Source organism: Quercus robur, chromosome 2, assembly GCF_932294415.1.
Source record: "Quercus robur chromosome 2, dhQueRobu3.1, whole genome shotgun sequence".
In the NCBI taxonomy this organism is placed as follows: domain Eukaryota; kingdom Viridiplantae; phylum Streptophyta; class Magnoliopsida; order Fagales; family Fagaceae; genus Quercus; species Quercus robur.
The window spans coordinates 56,913,695-56,936,789 of NC_065535.1; the positions used below are offsets into that span (position 1 = coordinate 56,913,695).

The 23,095-nt window shown below is 34.7% G+C and overlaps 1 protein-coding gene across 1 annotated transcript; it reads right to left on the reverse strand.

Moving 5' to 3' along the window:
• Window positions 1–10,586: 10,586 nt before the first annotated feature.
• On the reverse strand, window positions 10,587–17,108 carry LOC126714132 (transmembrane 9 superfamily member 2-like). Its single transcript, XM_050414138.1, has 7 exons — window positions 16,785–17,108; window positions 15,220–15,260; window positions 14,535–15,120; window positions 14,293–14,430; window positions 14,017–14,173; window positions 13,038–13,522; window positions 10,587–11,174 (listed from the first exon to the last, which is right to left on the reverse strand). Exons 1-7 carry the CDS (start codon window positions 16,946–16,948, stop codon window positions 10,955–10,957), a joined length of 1,791 nt encoding a protein of 596 aa, XP_050270095.1. The 5' UTR covers window positions 16,949–17,108; the 3' UTR covers window positions 10,587–10,954.
• Between the last annotated feature and the right edge of the window lie 5,987 nt (window positions 17,109–23,095).

The following is a 23,095-nucleotide window of genomic DNA, read 5'->3' on the forward strand; positions in this document are numbered from 1 at the left end:
AGTATGAAGCTTTGTTGATGGGAATGAGTATGGTCCAGAAAATGGGTGGAAAAGTAGTGGAGGTATTCAGTCACTTCTAGAGGAGCTGCATGAAGAAATTTGTGGAAGCCACACGGGGGGAAGGTCCCTATCTCACAGGGCCATTACTCAGGGATACTGGTAGCCAAATATGCAGAAGGAAGCGCAGGAGTATGTTAGAAAGTGTGACCAGTGTCAAAGATTCGCTTTGAACATCCATCAGCCTGGAGGAATTCTTTATCCCCTTTCCAGCCCTTGGCCTTTTGTTCAGTGGGGTCTAGATATTGTAGGCCATTTTCCTAAAACATTAGGAAACAAAAATATCTGTTGGTCAGCACAGATTATTTCACTAAGTGGGTCAAAGCTGAACCTTTGGCTAACATTAGAGATGTAGATGTTAAGAGGTTTATTTGGAGAAATATTGTGACGCGGTTCGGAACTCCACACACCCTTATCTCGGATAATGGCCTTCAATTTGATAGTAAGGCCTTCAGGCAATACTGTTCAGACTTAGGGATAAAGAATAAATATTCCACTCTGGCCTATTCTCAAGGGAATGGGCAAGCTGAGACTGTCAACAAAGTTATAGTCAATGGACTTAAAAATAGGTTGGATGATGCGAAGGGAAAACGGGTGGAGGAATTGCCACACGTCCTTTGGACGTATCGAACAACGCCTCGACGGTCAACAGGAGAGACTCCTTTCTCAATGGCATACGGAGCTGAGGCCGTCATCCCTTTGGAAACTGGTTTCCTAACGTTAAGGACTAGTACATTTACCTCGGATGGTAATGATGAGCTGTTAGAAAAAAGCTTGGACTTGATCGAAGAGTGAAAGGAGAATGCAATGGTCCAATTGGCTTACAACCAGTATAAACTCAAGCAAGACTATGATACTAATGTAAAGCTGAGGTTGTTAGCTGTAGGAGATCTGGTGCTGAGGAAAGTTCTGGGAACCACCAAAAATCCAGCTTGGGGAAAATTGGGGCCTAATTGGGAAAAACCTTATTGGATTACTTCAGTAACTGGAATAGGAGTCTATTATCTGGAAGACCTAGATGAAAAAACTGTACTCCATCCTTGGAATGTAAACAATCTCAAGAGGTATTATTATTGATAAAAGTAATTTAGTTTGGTTTTCTTTTAATTTATGTCAATCATACATCATGCGTTTCCATATCTATTGAAGTATTAAACAGAAACTAAGTTATGTCAGGTTCCTCGGACCACAAACTTAGTGGAAATTAATACCCTATGACATCTATTGAAGTATTAAACAAAAACTAAGTTATGTCAGGTTCCTCGGACCACAAACTTAGTGAAAATTAATACCCTATGACATCTATTGAAGTATTAAACAGAAACTAAGTTATGTCAGGTTCCTCGGACCACAAACTTAGTGGAAATTAATACCCCATGACATCTATTGAAGTATTAAATAGAAACTAAGTTATGTGAGGTTCCTTAGACCACAAACTTAGTGGAAATTAATACCCTGTGACATCTGTTGAAGTATTAAACAGAAACTAAGTTATGTCAGGTTTCTCGGACCACAAACTTAGTGGAAATTAATACCCTATGACATCTATTGAAGTATTAAACAGAAACTAAGTTATGTTAGATTCCTCGGATCACAAACTTAGTGGAAATTAATACCCTATGACATCTATTGAAGTATTAAACAGAAACTAAGTTATGTCAGGTTCCTCGGACTACAAACTTAGTGGAAATTAATACCCTGTGACATCTATTGAAGCACTAAATGGGTTTAATGGAAACTAATACAGCCTCTTGTTATTAAAATGCTGGTGCCACATGAACTTGGGCATTTCAAAATAATAAACCCTCAAGTTCCGTCCTCGGATCACAGGGTTCTTAATTATCTATTGAAGATATAAATCCCAATAGGCCTGTGAGCATCATTTAATGTATAATTGAAGTTCCGTCCTCGGATCACAGGGTTCTTAATTTAATGTATAATGTATAATTATCATTTAATGTATACATATCCGAAATGTGTCTATGTGACGTCATAGTCTTAATGGTTATCATCCATTTTGGCTGATAATAGTTAATATGTGTAAGTTATATTTTTTTCTCTTATATAAACAAAGGACAATCAAGATGAAACCACCCAAACTAAAATGACAAAACGAACAACACAAAGATGAGATAAACAACAACTCAAACAAATTTCAAAAAGTAAAAATGCATACTTCATTAAGATATGTCCAAAAAAAAAAAGGGGGAAGAAAACAACAAACAAACGGAAGCAAAATCCCTTACAAAAGTTCTAATTGAATTACAAAATAAGGCCTATTTTTTCAACTTAATTTGAAGCTTAGAAGTTTGGTTGGCAGGTTTGTCTGCCTCAAAGGTAGTTACTCCCTCTTTGTCCTTAGCAGCTCCCTCAGCTGGCATGATTGTAGAAGCCAAATCTCGCTGAAAGCCTTGAAAAGCAACCTCTGCCTCCGGAACAGCTGCAGCTTTATCCAGGGATGTTTCTAGTGAAGCACTGGTCTCTTTGGTTGGTTCTTGTTGGCTAGGAGGAGGAGGTTCCTGAAGCAGTACTTCTGGATTTGGATCAGTAGGAATGGAAGTCACTTCAACTTGAGTGGAAGGAGGATCCGAGACTCGGATTGCAAGAAGGTAGAACACATTCTCTGCCTTCCTCAACTCAGATGAAGCCTCAACCCCGACTCGGTTAAGGGCTTCATCCCAAGTTTGGGCGCAGTAAATGCGGCACACCACAGGGACCTCTGCCATAAGGGTTTCCTCGGTCTCAGCAACCCCGAGGTCGTAGCCTTTCTGTTTGGCCACGTTCGTTGCCTGCTCGGCCTCAACCTTTGCCTTCTCAGCCTCCTCCCTAGATTTCTGAGCGTGATCCTTCAATCTTTGGGCTTCCTCCAGCTGCTTTTTAAGAACTGCCATTTGCTCCTTGGCAGCCTTCAACTCTTCATTTGCATCGCGTAGGCGCTTCCCTTGATCCTCGGCTTGCCTTTGTGCACCTGTTGTGAAATTTTAAAATACTCGCAAGTGTACGAACCGTACCGAAGTATAGTTGGACAAGAACGAGGTCGAATCCACAGGGACTTGTATGAACGTAGGAAAATGAATTAAACCTTAACCAAATTAATCCTAATCTAGTTTAAATAAAAATTGGTTGGTTACAATAAAATAAACTAAGCAAATAATAAAATTAAGCAAATAGTTAAACTCAGCAAAATATATAAAGCAATGAAAAGATATATACAATCAAGGGAAAGGAATTAAGGTTTTGGAATCCGCCTTGTAAGTCATATCAGTATATATTTATGATCATTAATTTTTCCCAACCACTGAATGATAATCTAGAAATCAATCTTGCTATCATGGAAAATATCATCATTAAAATCCTTACTTTAAAAATCAAAAGCATGTTCTTCTTCGCTTCTTAAGTATAAAATCAAATCATTAATTGTATCCGTAGCCAAACAAATCACAAGATATATCCAATTCTAAAAATCAAATCATAAATTGTATCCATTGACAAACAAATCACAAGCGATATCCAATTTTATAATCAAGAATTAATAAACCAAGCATTCAATTAATTAAGATAAATCCTAAATCATGAGAAAAACATGATTGAACTCATATCTAGAATCTCATCTTAGTCAATTGATATGAAGCAAGAACAATTTAAATCAATAAAGAACAACTATTGTGGGAAAAATCAAATCACATAAATATTACTGTTAATCCTTAACAAGGTTTCATCCTCAACCCTAATTATAAATTTAGTTACACATGGTAATTGAAAGAAAACACAAAAATAAAATACTAAACATTAAACTACTCAAATAAAATAAAACTAACTGTCATGGAAGAAAACCAAAGAAGTAGCCACACTCTCTATGCATTCAGCCTTCAGCCCTAGCACTAGCCTCAGCCTCCCTGAATTTTGCCCAAAAGAGCCCTTAAATAGGTCAAGGAATCCTATTACAAGTTGAATTCCTGTTTGGAGAAAATCCCAGATTTTTAGGCTTCACTTAACCGACTATTTTGGCCCATTTAACGTCAGAATTTGGACTTTTGGTAACCTACAAAGTTGTAGCCCTTTAAGTTATCGTTCCAACCCAACTTGAATCATCTCGATTGGACATCTGAGCCGAAAGTTATGCCAAAAATACTAACTGATGTGCAGTCTGGAATCCTAATCCGAATTGGACTTGGATTTGGAGCGAATTTCCTTTGATTCCTTGCTCCAATTGGACTTAAATTTAATTGGGTTGGTCTTTTCTTGAATTCATGCATGGCTGGATGTAAGTTGGCTTGATTCAATTGGCCTAGCCCACTTTGCATGTAAAGCCCTTGTTACCTACAACACAAAGATAATATATAATAAGTCACAAAATAACATAAAAGTAAGGCTAAATATGTAGATATGTGAGTACTTTATTGTATATACTTCATGCACATCAGCACCTTCCAAGGTAGAATCAGCGCTGCGGCGAGCTTGCTCCTCAACAGTTAATTTTTTCCTTGCCTCGGCCAGGTTATGCTCTGATATGGTCAGCATTTGTACGATAGACGTCTGTCTCTTCCTTTCATCCTCTAACTGTTGATGATAGTTATTGGACATCTCATCCAGTCTAAAAGTGTTTTGGATAACCTAAAAGGAAAAGATCAACACCATGGTCAGTAAAAGGCGCACATCAACCAGTAATAACTGCAAGTAAAAAAAAAAAAAAGAAAGAAAGTTGACACTATACCATTCCCAAATATCTTTTATTGTTGAGGATGAGTTCATTCTTCCTTGCATTTTTTATTTTGGCCATGTCCCTTAGAAGCAACAAAGCCTCCTCTACAGCCGAGGCTACGTGGCACCCAATGCCACCGTTGAAGTCCCTAATTGATGCATCATCCCTTAGGGGCTCTCCACCATGCATAGGGGCTAGCAGCCAAGCATGTGGCTCAGGAGGTTGAGTGTCTGCCCTCTCCTAGCCCCGCTGTATGGTATGGCTGGTCTTCTGTTGCTTTGCAGCTAGCTGGGCCTCTTCCTCCCGGGTTGGACGGGATTTTCTAGCATCTACCACGTCCTTCCCCTTCTACTCCCTTCACCTTTTCAAGTCAGCAGCTTCAACTCTGACAGGTTGAGGAGGTTGGTGAAGAGTAGGAGGAGGAGACTTAGTGGGAGGAGGAGGAATTTGAGATTAGGCAGGTCTCCCTGGTGCACTTTTCTCGGGCTGGTTCTCTATCAGCTCCATTAGACTTTTTTGGGTTTTACTTTGTATACCCATTTCATCGGGATCGTCCTCGGAATGTATAGTCTGATTAAAAACCTCGAACTCGTCCGACGAATCTGTCAAGTCTACAACTTCCTCCGGATTTCTTTCTTCTTCTTCTTCTACCTCTCCTCTGTCTTCTTCTTCTCTAAGGACGGGTTGAGATGCGAATGGTTCTGCTAAAAGACTGGCAACAAAAAGTGGCTGAGTAAGGGGAGTGTCTCTAGGGAGCGGGACACCCTCTGGAACGACGAACCCCTGGTAGGCGACGCTGATACGTTGGAGCCAAGGATCTCGAGCTCTTATTACATATTTGGGAGCTTGAAAGGTGAATGAGAGAGGTGTGTATCCGAGGATCAAGTGGGCTACTCGGAGTTGACCGTCAACTTCGTTCACGTATATTTTGGCTCGCAACACCCTATCCAAACTTGCTTTGTTGACTAAAGAGAGTTTAGGTTTAGTGTAATGCCTATCTGCAAATCATTGAATTAAAGAGAAGTTTCATGAGAAACCAGGGTATTGAGACATAGAATATCAAAAAAAAAAAAAAAAAAGGGGGATGTGTAAACCAAAATTGATGAGCCCAAGGTTATACTCCTACCTGGTGCTCTTTCCTCCGTTGGGCAAGGCAAGCCATCATGCCATTTCTCGGAAAAAATGAGGAAGTCCTCCTTTAAATTCTTGTTTGAAGTGGGAAGGCACTGAATTAGTCTTACGACAGGATACCTCGATTTGAGGTAATATCCCTGCCCCTTCAAATTGTGCAGATTATACACCCAGTTTACATCATGATGGGTCAGGTTCAAGTTCATTATCTCATTTAAAGCTTTTATACTTCCCAGGACCCTAAACATGTTTGGGGCACATTGTGTGGGAGACAACCTAAAAAACCTAAGGTAGCTTCTGGTAATGGGACCCATGGGAATGGTCATTCCCCCTTCTATGAAGGCGATCATAGGAATGACCACCTCCCCTGTTCTCCTAGCGCCAGCCCATTCCCCCTAGGTAGCGTACCTCATACCCACAGTTGGTGGAATCCTATACTTGGCCCGGAAACTTCTCATACCCTCCTCGGATTTAACCAGATCTTCAAATTTACCCATTTTCCTAAGGGGTTTCGAAGAAAAATTAACAAGTTTAAGATGAAAACTAAAAAAGGTTTTAAGAAGACTTACAGGTTTCAAAGAGGGTCCTCGGACAAGAGTCTAGTATTTGTAAAGGCACAGGGAAATGAAAGAAAGTGACAGGTTCAGTGTATGAGCTTTAGGATTGTGTGATTGCTGAAAGTAAGAGAGATAGTTGATTTGAAAAACTATTTATAGTGGCTCAGAAGTTATAAGCGGGAAAGTTCCCGCTCGTAAAACAAGAAAAGCCTCCCACCGTTCGATTTACATCTTACCATTGAACGTGGGAGATAGGGGCGTCGCCAAAATTTAATGCTAGGCACGCCTTGGACACCGAAGCGTTAGGAACGTATCCAAAGCATACCAAAAGACATGAAGGAGGTCAAGAATACGGAGTAAAGCCAAAAACAAGACGGGATAAGGACATCAAAATCATCCTTTTCTTCCGAGGCGTCAAAAAGCAAGATTTTGAGAGGCTATTGTGGGGGCCAGTTAATCAGGAAGTATTGTTAAAAGCAGTATTAACTGGGCCTATGGCCCTATCCGAGGACATTAGACCATCCGAGGAGGCCCAAATAATTCTATGAGTAGAATAAAGTTAAGAGAGGAGTAGAGGCAATGCGAGATGAGTCCAATAAGCGTCCGAGGACAAAAGTATTCTCGGCAACATGTGTCCGAGGTGAATCTGAGTGCCTTATCATCACGGACTTACTTCGGGGTTACGTCACAACTGAGGGTAGGACATTGGACCAGGGATAAGAATAAAAAGGCAGACAAATATCTTCAAAGGCTGCGACCTCCGCATTAATTGCTTCTTAACCAACTCTCTGGCCGCATTAATGTGGAAGTGATGCTTGAACAGTGATCAAGCAGCCTTATAGCTACTAGTTGATGGTTCCAGGAAATGTTGGATGGGACAGGAAGGAATCCCCCTAATCTAACATACACGTATGTGGTAAGGATGACACGAAGATTGCAATATATAACCTGGAAGAATGCACTGAAAAAGGGATTGGAACTGATATACAATTTATGTATTGAAGAAAACCAAATGAAACAAATAACTTAGTTTGTTCCGAGGATAAAATTCGATAATCTTGTTTGTGTCATATCATCTTGAATCATTAAGTTTAATCGTTTTTCTTCTGGGATAAATCTAGTTCTTCAATCCACGCTCTACAAATTTATTGTTTGGGCCGTTAACGTTTGAGCCCAATCCGGTTTTGGAATCAATACAATTTCAGCCCCTACAGTATAAATGTTAAAAAAAATGAATACAGTTTTATGAGGACAATTTTATTTATTTGAATTTAAGTAAAATATTACAGGTTTAATTTTTAAAAATAAAAAAGGAGAGAAAATATAAATAGTTTAATGATATGGAGGATGTGGCTGAATTTAAATGTTATATAAAATAAGATGAAAAGAAAAGAAAAAGTAAAAATAAAAGATATACAATAAACACCAAATTATCCAAATCATACTATGTAATAGAATAATATTATAATCTTATATACTATCTTTAGTTCTTTATAATTTAACAATCAAAGAGAACCATAAAAAAAAAAAAAAAAAATAATAATAATAATAATAATTTAAAACACAAAACTAAATTGTATCAACCAAAAGTAGAGTTCTAAAGAATACAAAAAATTTTCAACCTAAAGCAGAGATGCAAGGAAAAAAAATCCACCAAAAATTGTGAGAGAGAGATATAACTTTTTTTTTTGTAAGGGAAAACTATGCATAGAATAGAAGAAAGAATGACAAATTTATAGTAAAAGAGTGAGAATAAGAAGAGACAAAATAAAAGAAGATAAAGAGAAAGAAGAATGTGATATTAAGGTAGAAGGTAGTGGAGAGATGAAAGGGTAAGGGAAGGAGAAATGTTTGAGAAAATGTAAATATTTAAAGAAAAGTACATGTTAAAAAAATTATAAGAAAATTAGAAATAAAAAGGATAATGATTAAAAAAATTAAAAGAAACCTAGAAATAAAAAAGATAATGATGTGGATGTTGATGTGGCTCAACTGAAGCATAACAACAATAAATGCTATGTTTCAGTTTCTAGATATAATATAGATATAGAAATAGATTGGAGACTACTTCAATCGTCGTATCATTATATTTTAACAAGAAAACTTTGATTAAATACTAGAAACAGGTGATGCCATTAATAATATACCACTTATAGAAATTTTAAAAGATGGCATTTAAATTAACATAAATTGAATAATCATAATAAATTAAAACACAAAATGGAGTTGTATCCAACAGATATGTAATTATGATGGAAATGAACCTCGTAAGAGCACAATGTTTAGCAAATTTATTTATCTAAAATGTATTTGAATGTTTTGCAAGTGTATTTTCAGAGATTTTATTTAACAAAAATTAAAGAATTCTTTGTTTTTCCTTTTTCTATTGGTCAATATAATTTTATTCTATAATCAATGAATAATTCCTTTCGTTCTTGCCTTCTTTTATATTTAAGAGGTACAAAATACTAATGCTCTGTTTGTTTTTTTTTTTTTTTTTTTGCTGTTGTTTGTTTTTCCTCCTTTTAATAATGTAGTATATAACAAACACTATAATAACCTTAATTTATGCTATGTAATTACAAAGAGTATTAATAGGATAAATGCATTTTTATTTTCATGTATTTATATGTGGTGCATTAATTATATATATAAAATAAATTTCTATTTTTTTTTTTTAGAATTTATATATATAAGAAATAATTAACCTCACTCAAATTTAATTGCATTGGAAATAATTGAAACAAATTAAAACAAAAGTAATTGCATTAGAAATAATTGAAACAAAGTAAAACAAAAGAGGAAAGCTATTTTTAAAGTCACCTCTCCCCTTCCCTTCCTCCACTCTTGAGAAATTATTAGGTCCACTGAGAGGATTGCTGACGAGATCCTCCAACCAATTAAATAATGCCATTTAATGTTATATGGAAAGAAGGTGAGAGAATTAAAAATAAAAATCACTAGGTGATATCATATTTACATAAATAACAATATTTTATTGGTTAGAAAAACTAAGAGGATCACGTCAACAATCCTCCTAATGGACCTAATTGATATAGGACACTGTTTAATATTTAATTTTTGTAATGATTTAATTTTGATATTTTTATGTAAAAAACATTATTTTAAAAAAATAGTTACTAATGTCGCAGAAGCCTGAAGAAAACACACCCAATGTTCTCTTTGATAGATAGAAACTAAATTGTTAGTTTCTGGGTAGTAAATCTCGAATCTACGAGGGGTTTCTTGAATCCACAAGGTGATAAAAATTGGAATCCGCTAGAAGAAAAGTTGACAAAACGTCTTTGTTTATTGATAATCTCTGAAAACTGAATTGCCTTTGGAGGCTACAATGCGTTTAAATAATTAAAATAAAACCTAGGGCAACTAGATATCCTAAGGCGACTATGAAAACATATTGAACCCTAATTTGACTAAACAACATTAAAAGCACTTAAAAAGAAGGAAATAAATAACTTAAACCTAAAATAGCAAAATTACATAAAAACATTAAATTTAAATAATTAAAAAAAATTAAATAGTAAACCATGTCCTACATCACTAATAATTTCTCCATGCTCCCCCCTCCATATACCATATCACTATTATCTTCATCTCTCCTAGTCTTCCAAACGTCACCACCTCCAACCCCCACTCATGCTCAGGACCATCTCAATCTGAACCCGTTTCCACCACCACCATCATCTCTCTCCCTCTGTTTCATTGCACCCATCCTGTCACACTACCAAAAAGGGGGAAAAAAATCCACCAAACTACTTTTTGATTAAAAAAAAAAAAAAAATTTAAGGGTGTTGCAAAGAAAATGTTCAATGCTAAAATAAATGGAGCCTGAGCATAGGAATATCAAATGGAAGTAAAATAAGCTTGTCATTTAAAGACAGACACATTTATGGAAAATTATTAAGTACTCTCAAAATACCATAAATGCGTACTCCTTCCTCTTACATTAATTGTGAATCTCACCATAAATTTAATTTGTGAGACCCACAATTATGTGAGAGGCGGGAGAGTGCATTTATGGTAATTTCCCCACATTTAGGACTAGTAAGATTAAAATTTGCATAAATATACTACGGTTGAAACATTGGATGCATATACTGCGATTGAAACATGGTAGGTGAAAAACAAAATGAAAAGAATGTATTAATATAACTTTTGGAGCTAGGAACAAGGCAAGAAGAAAGTTTTACAAGGTGCTGCTTTGGATAAGCAGTATAAGTTTCTAAGAAATCCTACAGTTCGACAAGATTGTCTCCGCTAATATATTCTTACCACATTAATGGATCACATACTGTGTAATCAATCCCTTGAAGGAATGATAAGAATACTTGAACACAAGTATGTGTTGCATTGCCTCAATCTTCTCCAGAATATCAGAAACATTATCAACAGCCTTTTTTGATGAACTTGGTTTAGTATCCGGAAATGAGCCCACTAAAGGAAAAAACAGACCACCTGTTGAACTTCAAGGAGACCGAGTGACTTGCTACTCGCATTTGATAGAACGGTATATGTGACGAACAAAGAATAAAGAAGCACGGAAACCGACAACCCCAAGCATGAGAAAGAAACCATAGCAAATGCAAGCCATGTACCCAAAGAAGAACGATGTTTGCATGAAACCTGACATATCTGATCGTGCATGGTAGTAATACAAGCAGTAGCCATAGATGAACAGGCCAGTTGATCCGCCACAAAGGAAAGACCTGATTGCAAAAGAAATAAACAGAATTCAAACAACCCATAACTAGAAAATTTCCTCGAATCGGGTCACTTAATGCACCCTGACTTCCATTATGCCCGCAAATAAATTTAGATACAGTTACAGAAAGACATATATTACATGAACATCTTCCTAATGATCTAACTTTTATCAGTACTATATATATATATATATATATATATATCCAAAGTGCAACAAAATGAAATAGATCTCATACAAATGCATAAAAAACTAATGCAGTCAAGAACGAGTTTGATGTAAAACAAGATTAAATACCAAGAGATTTAAGAAATATGAATTAGTTTCCATCTGGGGCCTTTATTGGAACCTTTTATAGGCTACTCTAGTTATCATCGAGTCTAAGATTCTTTTAGTCAGAAAGTTGTTGGTTCAGTACTTCAGTTTTAATTGAGTTTTACTAGAATAAGTTTCATCTTGATATATCCATATTTTCTAGAACTGGTTGTACAAAGGCCCATAAATCTTATTTTCTATTTCCTGTCATGAAGTAACTGAAAGAATTACAATTGGAATAATATCTACATATGGATCGACTCTATGAAGGAATGGATATAGTTATACTATCTATGAGATCCAATGCAAAAGACCACTCATAAAGAGAACTAATGAAAGATGCTTGCAATTGAGTTGACGTGTACTCCGCATCTTCAAAAGTATGCTGATGTCTTTCCCTCCATTTAGTCCGCATCAAACATAAGAGAGTAAGATTCCAGATTCCAGAAGTTCTTAAGTACTTTTCATTGTTATTAGGAGTCGTAGTCAATTTAGGAAAACAATATTTAGAAGTCACTCTCTGTAGTCAATAATATTAACACAGATTGTTTCTAATAAAAGTTCTTAAGTACTTTTCATAGCCTATATAAATGCTTTTATGTAGTCAATAATGTTCATATAGAGATTGTATCTAATAAAAGTTAATTTTTTTTTTAATAAAATAATTCAATTGTTATTGGGGGAGGGGGATTTGAACACTAATTCTCTTTATGCCTGACCTACAAGGATCTTGGCAATTTAGCAACTTATTTTAAAATTTGAGGGTGTGATTGCCTTCTCTTTCCGAAATGAGATTGCTTTAGGGAACCTAGGTGTGATCCTTTGTTCCCTGCTCGATTTAATGTTTCCACACCAAACAGCCATCAAATTCCCACAAAAAACCATTCTTTTATTCACCTAACCCTACCAAAACTCCTCAACATCAAACAGTTTTCAAGAATCCACCAAGATCTTATCAAGAATCCTAATATAGTGCTAAACTTCTAAAAAATTCCTATGTCAAAACCAAACATCACTGAGCCCCACCCCCTTGCATTTTACTTCCTAAAACCCATAGGCACAATACCACCAACTTAATCATGGACATAGATATTATGAGAACATCTCCCTAATCATCTTATACAGACCAAACCTCAACCCCTGTCCCCACCCCTTGCATTTTATTACCTAAACTGCATATAAACGAAACCTCATCCCCTGCCCCCTTCTCTCTCTTTCTTGCATTTTACTTCTAAAACACATACACAAGACTGCCAACTTATTGAGTACCAGGTATTATATCTTGCCTTTCTATGATATAATTAAAAAACTAACATATTGACAGTTATTGACCAGCTGCACTACGAACTGGACTAGGCAATTGAGCTAAAAAAAGGGTCAAGTGGCACAACGTAAAGCCAGAGAAAGTAATGCAAGCATTGATGCAGGCAACAAAACACATATATTGACAACATAAGCCCCCAATAAAACAGCATGTACTGCAGTGGGAAATACTTTGTGCTAAGCATGATGAAAAAAGACAATATCAGAAAACTGAGAAAGAAAATAATACCTCCACCACCACTCATGGTCTTCAGCAGCAAGTTGGAAATATGTCAATGACACGGTGATAAAAGCAGTGACAATCAAGAGAATGATGAATACTATAAACAGAATGCTGTAGATGGTGTAAATCCGGTGGCCCCATACACTAGCAAATATGTAGTAAAGTTCAATGTAGATAGCACTGAAAGGCAAAAACCCTGCCATAGCCATCTGAGGAAAGGTTTTACGATACCAAGGCAAAGATGGTATCTCCCTAGGAAATTTTGCTGTGCGGCATGGAGCTTGAAACTCAGCCTTGCTATTCTTCCCAGCAATTCCACCCAATACCAATAAAGGTGAAGTTACAAGAGTCAATATAAGAAAAATCACCACAATTGTTCCAAATGGCAATGCTGCAGTGGAACTGTAAGCAATTGCAACAGTATTAAGAAAGCAGAAGGTGAGAAACAGTGGTCCACAGAAGAGGCTTCCAGTCAATAACAAATTTCGCACCTGTCATGCCAAAAACATCACTGTTTAACCTAGCATTTTTTGACATGAGGTTTCTTATTTTTACAACACTTCATTTGAGAAAGAAAAGATTGAACCAAGAGAAACAATTACACCATTGCCATTGAAGAATGCATCACTCAAGATAACAACAACCATAAAAATAGTAAGATTTCACCATTGCCATTGACCAATGCATCACTCAATAGCAACCATAAAAATAGTAAGATTATTAATTCCTTTCTTCCACCCTTAAACCAGATTTTGGAAGGCAGTATTTTTGAATCTAATCACATCGTTTTATAAGAAGGAAATTTACTTAAAAGACTCGACAACTCAAAACCATGTTGTATATGGTATAATATTGTGAAACTAAGTACAGTTACTATTCAAGACATGTAACTACAAAGGAGTCCCAACAATATGAAGCTCAAAATGGAACTCCCATAAAATATCTATAGAACAGTCAACAAAACAAATAATCTGTAAGTACATACCCAATTTTGTCCTTCTAGCTGGCAATAGAAAGATGCTGCAGTATAGCCTGCAATCCCTGATGTAAGTGCATATATGACGACAAGTGCCGTGAATAGAGCTCCACGGTTATAGGGATAAAACACACCAACTAGTGCAAGCAAGAAAATGAAAATCGCTCTGAAAACATGTGCACAAAAACAAAATTACCAGATTGCTTAGCATCAAAAGTTAAATAAATAAATAAATAAGCCTAATTGTGCTAAACTTTAACAAGTGAACTCCAAAAGCATACTTACAGAGTAAATAGCTGGGTGCCAGAACCAAGCGCTGCTGCAAACAATGACTTGTACTTTGGATACCTGAATACATCACCATGAATGTACTTCCATCCAGTCTCCTCTTGGTCATCGGCTGCCTCCTCATCATGGGTATACCTTTTACAAATAAGAGCGTGGACATGTAAATGTTAAACAAAGACATGTTTGATCCACTTATGCGCACACAGTCTATTAATTAACAGCTAGGAAACAGTTCTTACTTAACAAAATCATTCTTAAGGACTCGCATGAGAATCGTGGCAAGGAATCCAGTTAAGAGAAGAACAGTCACACATGAATTTATTATTGAAAACCAATGGATTTCCAGGTGATGAGGCAGCGAAGAAATTTGAGAGTACTTCTCCATCCTCTTCTCAAATGGAATCTCTGTGTCCTTCCATTTGACAGAGTACGTGAATTCCACGTCAACTTCTTTGTCTTCTGTCAGGTCCAGAAGGGCATCTGGATCACTTTTTACAATAATCTCAATAACAAAATCCTTATTGTAAAGGATGTCGAAATGAAGATGCTTAAAGAGGTAATATTTGAGCTCACTGGGGTCATCTTTTCCTTCCTTGTCAAATTTACCTAACAAACCCCATAAGGGCAAGTCATCATAGTACATTTGGAAGTAATAGTCTTTTGAAACTGCAGCGCGGAACTGAGAAACTTCTTCCTGTTTCAACTTCTTTTTGCAAACAATCTCAGATTCTTTATCTTTTAGGAATTCAAGTTTGTAAGGGGCAACAACTAAGCGATCCCCATTCAGTACTTCGCCAAGAGCTTCTTTCTTTTCTTGCATATGGGCTGCAACCAACACCCATCAACAGAATATTGGGGGGGAAAAGAAGCTTTTACATTGAAATTAGAGAATTTTGAAGAGGAGAAACATGAATATGCACAAACCTGGTGAACAGAAAGGAAGATCAAAATAACGGTATGTCTCACTGTTGCATGAAAAACAAAGAACAACTTAACAACAATAGAAAATGATGAGGAAGAAGCTTCAACAGATTCGAAATTAACTACATGATATTCTCAGAATTATCTACCAAAGATCAATATAAATATTACAAAGTGTTCAGTTTCACTTGATGAACCAAGCCTCCAATTTGATTATCATCTGGCTTACAATAGCATGATTCTAGTTTTCCTCTACACAGATTTTTTGTTATAAGTAGTTTTCCTTTAAACAGATATAAATTGATGATGCACAACTTAATCAAATGATTTATCTGATTAATCTAACATGTGCACAAAAAAATAATGAATAAAGCATCAGCGAACTTCCCATTTCTTAAAAAACATTTAGATCCATCTTCAACATAATAAAAAGGGAAATGTTAGAGTTAATACAAATGGTTTACAAACTAATGTGGCAATGAATATGATTGGTCCACTTCAATGCATAATAAATAAATATTTAAATTACTTAATAAAGCTTATGTAGAAAATTTTGGAAGTAACAGTTTGTGATTAGTGACACATTATTTTAAAAGCTTATGTAGTAAAATTTGTAGTATAAGATAAGAAGGTAAAGTTTAGTTTTCAATCCTATTACATATGTTTGAGACATGTGATTACAGCTAGGTTCCCTTGGAAAGTGGCGTAGTAAAATCCCACGTAAAGTGGCTTTCTTTTTGTGGACTCCATATTGACTATGGATAATCTTATTAAATGGAAGATGGTGGTTATTTATAGATGCATAATGTGCAAGTTCAGTTGCGAAACCATCGAGCACCTTTTACTTCATTGTCCCATAGCCAGTGAACTTTGGTCTTTCAGAGTAAAATGGGTGATGCCAAGGCAGGTGATATTGTACGGAGAGGAGTGTTTGGCGTTCACAAAAATAAGGTGGTGCGGCAAGTTACTCCGAATTTTCTTATGTGCTATCTTTTGAGAATGAGGAGCTATCTTTGGAGGAAATTATGAAGAGTTTTCTAAGATGTTTGTTTGAATATAGTACTTATCGGGGGTTGTCATATTGTTCCATAGTTGATTTTTTGGATCACATGAATGGTCGTTTGTAATTCTTTAAGGCTTCATTTTAATAAAAATGTCTTACTTATCAAAACCACAAAAAAATAAAAAATAAAAAAATAAAAAAATAAAAAAAAACTTTATTGCTAGCATCACTCTAATAAAAATTCAAAACCCAATTTATTAAACAGAAAGAGGAACGGGTAGAGAGGCCAACAAATTCAGACATCATTTTAAGGGGAGGAAGGGAAATTCGAATCCTCAAAGTCTCCATTGAAAAAAACAAAGAAATACCCATTTGAGCTAAACGTCCTTGGCAACCAAAGAGGTCCAAATTCTAATAAAAAACCAGATTTGGGAATTCTATCATAAAACCAAACCCCAAAATCTTTATAGAAAACACGTAAAAGGGGAAAGAACTTTGAATCCAATCATGAATAGTGAGATTGAAGGGAAAACAGAAACGCATAGTAGGTACAACTACAAAGTACCTGGGATTGTGGAAGGGTCCCACCTTGTTAGCGTATAGAGGAACATCGTCACCTTCTTTGTAACGATGGTTGGAAGCATCGGATCTGACGTGGGTTAGGCTGCAGAGGATCACTATGGCTGCCACCAAACACGCCATAATCTTCTTCTTCTTGTCCACCACCATTTCTCCTCAGTGTTTAACCTTAACACAACACAGACTGAGAGAGAGAGAGAGAGAGAGAGAGTAAAGAGTCAGACAGACACGGAGAGAGAGAAAGAACAAAATTTTAGGTAACGATGATGATAATGTTGTTTGTGTTGTGGGAAGAGTCGCAAGAAAAGAAACAAGTACCAATGTTTTAGGGGGTGAGGAAGTTAGAGATTTTTCCCACGCGCCTTTTTTGTGGAGTGGAAAACAATCCTCACCAACGACAATTGGATGCGTGAGGGGAAAGTAACGTCAACACATTTTTGTCGTTTACCCAATCGCATTTCATTTGATTTCACAATTTATCCAACGCAACGCAGATATCACCTGCAACTGCAATTCTTTAATATAAATAAATCCTCTTTAATACTCTACTAGGACCCAACGAGTCTAATCTATATATATATATATATAAAACTGAAGTCTCTGCTGGCACCACAATTTTACACGTCAACACAATATTTAAAAAATAAAAAATAAAAACAAAAATATTATAACACCTCAAAACCCTAGCAACCTTACCCCTCTCTCAAGTTAAGAAATATAAAACCACAGTTTCTGCTTCCACGTCAGCACAATATTTAAAAAATAAAAAATAAAAATAAAAACATTATAACACCTCAAAACCCTAGCAACCTTAACTCTCTCTCAAGTTAAGAAATATAAAGCCACAGTTTCTGCAAACTCCCTCTCTCCAAACGTAAAAATTCAACCCCTTTAATTTCTCTTTATATTTTTGAGGTTTATATAGAGTAATAGTGAGTTATGCTGATTTTTTTTTTTTTTTTTTTTGTGTGTGTGTATAGATGGTCATAATACTCCGGTATTCCAAGAGAAATTTGTGTTTTCGTTAATTGAAAGCCTTAGAGAGATAAGTGTTGCAATTTGAAACAGCAATACAAAAAACGATTTCATTGGCAGCGGAAAGTAATTACTTTGTCTCATATTTTTGTTTTTTGAATTGATTTTGTGTGCTTTTTAGACCCTTTTGGATCAACTTTGTTAATTGGGTGTTTTTTTTTTTTTTTTTGATAGGGTCTAATTGGGGAAGGTTCTTTCAAAGGGTTACGATAACCGCACTTGGTGTCTGTATACTAATAGTGGGGGGTAAGTGCTATAAATTACTAACCCTTTTAAGTGTATAATCTGTTTCTAAAATTATCTATAATATTTTGTCCTCCAAAAATTTTATCTCTTTAATTTTAGTATATTGTATTTCTTAAACTATAGACAGATTTTCTTTGTTTCTTATTTTCAATAATAAATCATTTTATTGCAATACCGGTAATTGTTTGAGAAATCCAATATGTTCATATCTCTATAGAATAGAGAATAGTAGAAGCCAATTTTATTACAACTACTTAAATTGAGTTGACTTAATTTTTGTAATTTTTATTTTCTTTCCATGTTTTAAATTTCCATGTTTTTATTGTTGATGAGAAATTAAGAGTCAGTTGCACAATATGTGTAAATTCTTCAGAAGGCTACTTTAAATAGTAAGTCAATGTGTCTCTTACATTTGGGTATTAGTTAGAATTATTTTCAAATGATTGTACCAATAAAAGTGAATGTGTATAAATTTTGTTTAACTATCCCGTGCATCGCACGGGTTAGCGACTAGTAGTAAAACAATTACCAACTAATTTAGCTAAACGTACCAACTCATCATCAATCTTAGGTTTCATTAAATGCACTAAGCCAAACCAATCTTACCTTCCTTTGTAATCAAACAACTTTAGATCTTTTTTATCAAAAAAAAAAAAAAAAAAAAAAAAAAAAACTTTAGATCTTCATGGTGTCGGCCTATTTGGCAACAACTTTCTCATTTAGCCTTTTCTCATTTTTGGGTGTGTTTGGATACCGTTTATTTTGCTGAAAATTGAAAATAATAAAAAAATAATTTCCGGATTATTGTTCACACCAAAAACACTGTTCATTTGCCTATTTGCACTGTTCATGTCCCATAAACAGTGCAATAGGCGCTGGTTAAAAAAAAAAAAAAAACTGGCTGAAACACTGAAACACAGGGGGAGAGACGTGCATCCAAACGCTTACTTTGTTTATGTAGACTTTGTAAAGTATTACTTTAGGTGAAAATGTTTTATTTTTTATTTTTTATTTATTTTAGGTGAAAATGTTTTCTAGAAGATTAGTCATTTTTCAAAACGTATTTTCGGTAAAAATATATCACTTTCCTATGTTTGGTAATAACCTTAAATGAGTTGAAAAACAATTTTCTAATTTCCCTTATTTAACGTGCTGTGAGATAAAGTTGTTTTCCAAAAATAATTAATGAAAAAAATTTTCTAAAAATAAATCATACTTTTTCTGTTGACTAGAGATAGTTCTCCTTTGACTTATTTTTTCTAATACTATCAAACACACCAAAAACAATCTTTATAGAAGATTTTCCATCGAAATAAATAGAGCGTAAGTATAACTATATTTTAACCAACTTTTAGCAAATAAGCTTTCAATAACAAGTTACATCCAAATGCACAATGATTGAAACTATCTTTACAAAAAACGCAGGCTATAGCCACGTTTTTAAAATGCGGCTGTAGCTCCTAAAAACGTGGCTATAGATCCATTTGGTCTATAGCTATGTTTTCAGACGTGGCCTATACACCATGACTATAGGTTCGACAAGTCTATAGCCGCATTTTTTTAAACACGGCTATAGGTTGTAGACCTATAGTCGTGTTTGTAAAAACGCGACTATAGGGTGTACATTAGCCACGTTAAAAAAATGCGGCTCTAGGGTGTACATTAGCTGCGTTTAACAAACGTGGCTATAGGTGTTCTTTGTACATTAGCCGCGTTTAAAAAACGCGACTATAGGTTTTTTTTTTTTTTCCTTCTCTCTAGGCAAATCACAAATTCCTATCTACAATATTCAACCTGTTTACATATCAACCTGTCTACAATGTAAACCTGTCTATATATCAACATGTCAATAATATAAAAATAATATATTATATATATACATTCAAATTAACACACATGTTTACATATCAACCTGTCTACAATGTAAACCTGTCTACATATCAACCTGTCTATAATATTAAAATAATATATTATATATATTCATTCAAATTAACATAGCAATATTCCTATCTACAATATTCATTCATGATCAGCCAAAAAAGAATACAAAAGGATTTGATCAATATCCACTGAGAGTCCTCATTAATCATCATCGTCATCCTGAATATATTAAAGACATCATATTAATATCACATAAAAATGCATTGCAATAAGTTGAGTTTCGTTAAATTAAATTTTTTTAGTACCTGAGAAAGATGTGAAGAACGCATATGTGGGCTAAATTGGGCTAGCATTTCTCTCATTTGAGAAGGAAAATATTTCATACCACACTTGGTTGTTCTCTTCTAACTCAATGGAAAAACATTCTTCCCCAGCCTGCAATCCACCAAATTTCCATGACACATATTAGTGTCAGCAAGGGTTCATCAAATTCAAGCAGGTTTAACACAACAAAAATTAATAGAAGTGTTAAACAAAGTGAAAAATCACATGCAAGAATTTAAAACAGAGACTTTATTGAAGAAAAAAAAAAACTAATCTCAGGACTTTAAAAAAATGAAAATAAAAATAAAAATTGACCAGCTCTTAGGATATGCCGTGTAGTATGAATAGAAAAACTCCCACATATAATAGATCAATTGCAGCAAGTTACTTCATTAGCATGTCTAGATGATGCAGAGATAATGGAAGTTATGGATTTTTGGACAAAACTATCACATTTATATATGCCACACAATTGCAAGAGCTTGAATTTGCAAGATAACATACACCAAAGAAGGTGCATGAGCTTTCAACCAAGCTATCACATATATACCATGCCAACTTGGTTATGTTATGGTTTAACATATAATAACAAACTAGTCGCTTGCCCGTACAATGTACTTGTACGGGTAAATTACAATTTATAACAACATCATATAAATTATAACAATTTGTTTCACAATCCTCATTGTTTGTATTCCAGGTCCCAGACTACATTTTTCACAAAAAGTTTGAAAATTTTTGTGAGAAATTTGGAGGTATTATATAGTGCAATAGCCATCCATGACTTTTATAAAACTCTCATTTTCTTCTTCTTCAGAATTTAGGTGCATGAAAGTTGTATGAGGTTTTATTTTTTAAATGAACTTACCAAAATGAATGTTTATTCTTTATGCCTTAGCTTTTATTTCCAATTATTCAAAAGGTGGATTTATTGCAAAAAAAAAGAAAAGAAAAGGAAGTACATAGCATCATGGAATTAGAATTTGAAAAAAAAAAAAAAGCAAATACAATTATTTGACACATCATAACGGGGTGTTATGATAATATACTATTTTATAATTTTAAGGCTATATACGTTGGAGATATTCGTTTTCTTGAATATATTAGGGAATTAGAAAATATTTTCAATATAGAAATTTTGATTTGTTATTAATATTTGAAAGAAAAAAACTTGGGATCAATTTTTTTTTTTGGGGGGGGGGGGGGGGAATCAATGCCCTTAGTTGCATCACACAAATAAGTTTGATAAGAAAAAATTGATTTAGCAAATCCATCTTAAATTTTGTGGCATGCATGATGACAAGAAAGGTACTGAATACAAAACTAGACCTCCCAACAAATTAAGCAGCCTAAACCAACCTGGCCTTAACCATGGGTTCTAGTGATGTGGAAGTTAATAAGCCACATAAAATTAAGTAGAGCTACGGTATAATCTTAATGAATTGTTAATTTGATAACCATACAATTAATGCTTCTCTTAATAGAGAACTAGTTTTTCCTTGTATGAAAAGCCCAAATGATCTTTTGCATGCTCATTAGCTTGAGAATTTCACACAAGTAGCAAAAGTTTTTAGAATAAAAATAATTCAACATCATATAAATTATAACAATTTGTTTCACAATCCTCATTGTTTGTATTCTAGGTCCTAGACTGTCACGACCCAAACCTGTACTTCAGAATTTAGAGCATGATCGGCATGTTAATATCAAGTTTAACTCAATACTAACACGAACCAACTAAAACTGAAGGTGCTTATCAAAAATCATTTCTCATATTTCTTTTTATTTCCTTGCATAAAAGTTATAATATACAAAATTCATAAAACTTCGAAACCTCATTTCATTTCGAACTTTGCAAGATTACAACTTGACTGAAACTTAAGGTATTTGTGTAAATATTACATAACTAAATGTTTAGTAAAATTCTTATTTACAAGCCTAACCCCAAAGGCATACAATTGGGGTTCAAAACAAAATAAGGTTCTTAAATGCATTTGTGCTCAAAAGAATCGAGTACATCTTGATTTCTCCCATACAACAAAAGAGCTAAACTACTATACAACAAAAACTATACATTCTAACAAACGAGAATCACATATTTTTGGCCACCTCTAATACTCTTGCTACTTTCAAGAAAGAACCTGTGCATTGAAATATAATAGGGTGAGCTGCGAAGCCCAGTAAGATTTTAAGCTCCTTGAGCATCTAATAAGAATGTATGTAAATCAAATATTTTATGGATATGCCTGTTTTGATAAATAGTCTTCATACTATTCTTAAAATAACTTATGAACTTTCAAATGAAAACACATCATTTTTCTTTCATATAATAATGAAATGACATAATAAGGAACTTAAACATAATTCAGTAATCTTATCTTTAAATAGACTATAAAACATCTTATCATAAACTTTCCATTAGACTTATAATACATTCAACATACCTTTCTTATCATCATACTTTTCTTATAAATTCAAAATAGCTTAATAGCTCATTAATAATATATTAGTCAGTCCAATTGTATGTCTATCACAACTTTGGGAGGCTTCCCACATATTGTGCCAGGCATCCAACATTCCCCACAATACTAGGAAATCCGAGGATCATATCAAAAAGTATCACATCCTTTTCGGTGTGATCATATCATCAACCATGGGGTCGGTTGGCATCCTCCACAAGTTAGCCATTCCCAACAAGGGTGGGTACAGCAGAGTCCTCACCACTTATAATGGCCATTCAAAATTTCCATGAAAATGCCATAATTATAACCCCTACTGGCTGAGTTCAGATCATAACAATGGAATAACCCG